The 3039-nt window shown below is 60.5% G+C and overlaps 1 protein-coding gene across 1 annotated transcript; it reads left to right on the top strand.

Moving 5' to 3' along the window:
* Positions 1-263: 263 nt before the first annotated feature.
* RAB42 (RAB42, member RAS oncogene family) lies at positions 264-1663 on the top strand. The gene is made up of 2 exons (XM_047727725.1): positions 264-559; positions 1110-1663. Exons 1-2 carry the CDS (start codon positions 321-323, stop codon positions 1531-1533), a joined length of 663 nt encoding a protein of 220 aa, XP_047583681.1. The 5' UTR covers positions 264-320; the 3' UTR covers positions 1534-1663.
* The last annotated feature ends 1376 nt before the right edge of the window (positions 1664-3039 follow it).

The raw sequence follows: 3039 nt of genomic DNA, 5'->3' as shown, positions 1-3039 counted from the left end.
GCCCGGAGAGTGGGCTGGAGAGAGAAGCCCGCCGGCGGAAGGAGGTGGACGGTTCATCTAGGGCCAGTGCGTGTTGGGTTCTCGTCCCTCACTCGTCCTCCTCCCCACACTGCCTTCTTTAATCTGACACCCCGAGACGTAGGGGTTATTAGAGGACGAAGTTGGGGCCCCTAGGGAGGAGAGCACGTGCCCAGGTGTCTCGCGCGCCGGGCCGAGGGGCGGGGCCAGCCGACGGGACGGGGCGGGGCGGGGCGGGACGGGCGGCTGGCCTCGGGAAGCCCGGCGGCTGCCTGGGGCTGCTGGACCGGGACACTGGGGCCATGGAGGCGGGGGGCTGTCGTTACCAGTTCCGGATCGCGCTGCTGGGGGACGCGGCCGTGGGCAAGACGTCGCTGCTGCGGCGCTATGTGGCGGGCGCGCCCGGAGCCCCCGATCCGGCGCACGAGCCCGAGGGGACGCCCACGGTGGGCGTCGAGTTCTACAGCCGCAAGCTGCAGCTGCGAGCCGGGCCGCGCGTCAAGCTGCAGCTCTGGGACACCGCGGGCCACGAGCGCTTCAGGTGCGGGCCGGGAGGGCTGAGGGAGCTGGCGGGCGGTCTCCCCACCCCCACCCCCAGGGCTCGGCCTCAGTGGCCCAGGTGCGGGTCTGGGGGCCCCTGCCCTGGTCTCTGGCCCTCCACGCGGAGTCGTTCGTCCCACAGATGCAGCCGGGTGGGCCAAGCCCCCTGAGCCAGAGGCCTGAGTCCTGGAGGGATGGGTGGCCCGGCTGCTGAGCGAGCCCACCGGAGCCGAGCTGGAGGTGCCAGGGAGATGGGAAAGGAAGAGAGGTTTGGGGCGGCCTGGAAGGAGCGTAGGAGTCTGCCAGGCAGAGAACGGGAAGCAAAAATCTGCCATCAGGAAAACACCCCGCTTCCTCCCGGAATGGAGGAATGGTCCAGAGAGGATGTGACTCGAACTTGCTCCCTAGCTGAGGTGCAGCCACTCTGTTGGGGGAGAGACAGACGCTCGGAGCAGAGAAACACTGGGCAGTGTGAAATGAGCTATGGGGCTTGTGCCTGTGGGAGGGCCTTGCAGACATAGACCTCTCCCCGCTCACTGCCCCTCCTTCAGGTGCATTACCAGGTCCTTCTACCGGAATGTGGTGGGTGTCCTACTGGTCTTTGATGTGACAAACAGGAAGTCCTTTGAACATATCCGCGACTGGCACCAGGAGGTCATGGCCACTCAGGGCCCCGACAAGGTGATCTTCTTACTGGTTGGCCACAAGAGTGACCTGCAGAGCACCCGTTGTGTCTCTGCCCAGGAGGCGGAGGAGCTGGCTGCCTCCCTGGGCATGGCCTTCATGGAGACCTCTGCCAAGAATAACTACAATGTGGACCTGGCCTTCAGCACCCTTGCTGACACCATCCAGCAGGCCCTGGAGCAGGGGGACATCAAGCTGGAGGAGGACTGGGGGGGTGTCCGACTCATCCACGAGACCCAAGTCCTCAGCATCCCCCCCAGGAAGCAGCCCCCAAGTCCATGCCAGTGTTGACTCTGGGAGGGAAAGGATTAAAGCAGTGCCAACCTCAGAAGTGCTGCTGGGATGGGGTGTCAGTATCTTTCTGGAGAGCAAAGGGCAGGATGTATTTAAAGGGTTAATATAAACAGTATCCTAGCAGTCACACCTTCTGGATTTTGGGGTTTCAGACCTCAGCCCCTTTCTGCCAGAAAGCTCTGAGAAGCCAGGTGTGCAGCTCTGTGTCCTTCAGCCTGTTTCCTCCGTTGTCAGTGGGGCTCATAGAAGATCCATGCCACGGGGGTGTGGGGGGAGGGTGGGTGGCGTGAGCGTGGGGGGTGGGCATGAATGAGAAATGGTTGGGGGGACATGCTCAGCCAGAGCCAGCCAATGACAAGAACTGTCCTCAACATTGTTTCCCCTCTGCCAATTCTGGCAACACTCCCGAGCCTGGACGCTGAGAGGCACTGAGTCTGGACGCTGCTACACAAGCGAGGACGGGTGGGGAATTTCAGGGCAAGCCTACCTGGGAGCCTCCTTCAGTCCTCAGACTTGGATGAGTCTTAAATGTGTGCCCTGAAACTCAGGTTTGCTGCCCAGTGCCCCCACTCCAAGGCTGGGCGCTGGATCTGGATCTGGGAGGCAGGGATGGAGGCGAGGGAGCAGCTCCTAGGTTGGGCACATAGTGGACACTGTGATTAGCCACCACAGCTGATTAGCCTTCACAGCTGTAGAACTCACAGCCGTGTACCCTCACCCCACGAACCCCCTCCCCCAGCTGCTGGGAGTGCAGCCAATGAAAGTAGGCTCAAAGCACCCTCTGGGAACTGCCTACCCCTCAGGGCTGCCCACAGTGGTGATTTGTTGAATCTACTGGGATCGGGGAGTGTTGAAAGGCCTGGCTCCCTTGCCCCAGCTCTGACGGTCAGACCCAGCTTCATCACTCTTCATGGGGCTGACTGAGGCCATTGTTCTTAAAACATCACAGCTCAATTCTCCCTCTGCTCAGTCCCATGTCCCTCCCTTCCTCCCCCAAGCAGGTATTGATCCTCAAGAATCCTCTGATCAATGTGTGCTCACTAATCCTCATCTCAGAAATTGCCTCTTGGGGAACAGGAACAGCTAGGCAGAGAATGTCCTAGGGCAATCAGGGGAGGCTTCCGGGAGATGGTGTTTATGTTGGTAAGAATCTCAGCAGGTGTAGAGGGGGGCTGTTGTTGTGCTAGTGAGATGGGAAGGGCAGGGATGGCTCCACAGCAACAAAGAGCACAACCACTTCACTCTGTGACCTGGGGACTTAGTCTCAAGATTCCTCCTCAGTGTCGTATGACTGATAATCCCTTCTCCCTAGTGTTCTTGGGAGGTTTCCAGTCATGGTGGGTTTCTTAGCTTCCTCCCCATGGGGCTGGGCCAGGGTGGGTCTCTCACTGCACTGCCTCCTCTCTTAGGCCACCACTCATCCTTATAGTCCTCCTGCAAGGTTGGCGCGGATTACACTCATTTCACTGATGGGGAAGCTTGGAGAGGGAAAGGGACAGACGG

Source organism: Lutra lutra, chromosome 4 (genome assembly GCF_902655055.1).
Source record: "Lutra lutra chromosome 4, mLutLut1.2, whole genome shotgun sequence".
Classification (NCBI taxonomy): Eukaryota; Metazoa; Chordata; class Mammalia; order Carnivora; family Mustelidae; genus Lutra; species Lutra lutra.
Note: the sequence above shows the minus strand (reverse complement) of the source record. Positions and strands in the feature narration are given on the sequence as shown.

What these genes read in the sequence shown, in the direction of transcription:
- RAB42 (XM_047727725.1), top strand. Translation starts at nt 321, where the DNA reads ATGGAGGCGGGGGGCTGTCGTTACCAGTTCCGGATCGCGCTGCTGGGG. An exon ending in GCGGGCCACGAGCGCTTCAG is followed by an intron (nt 560 to 1,109) that starts GTGCGGGCCGGG and finishes CCCCTCCTTCAG; the next exon opens with GTGCATTACCAGGTCCTTCT.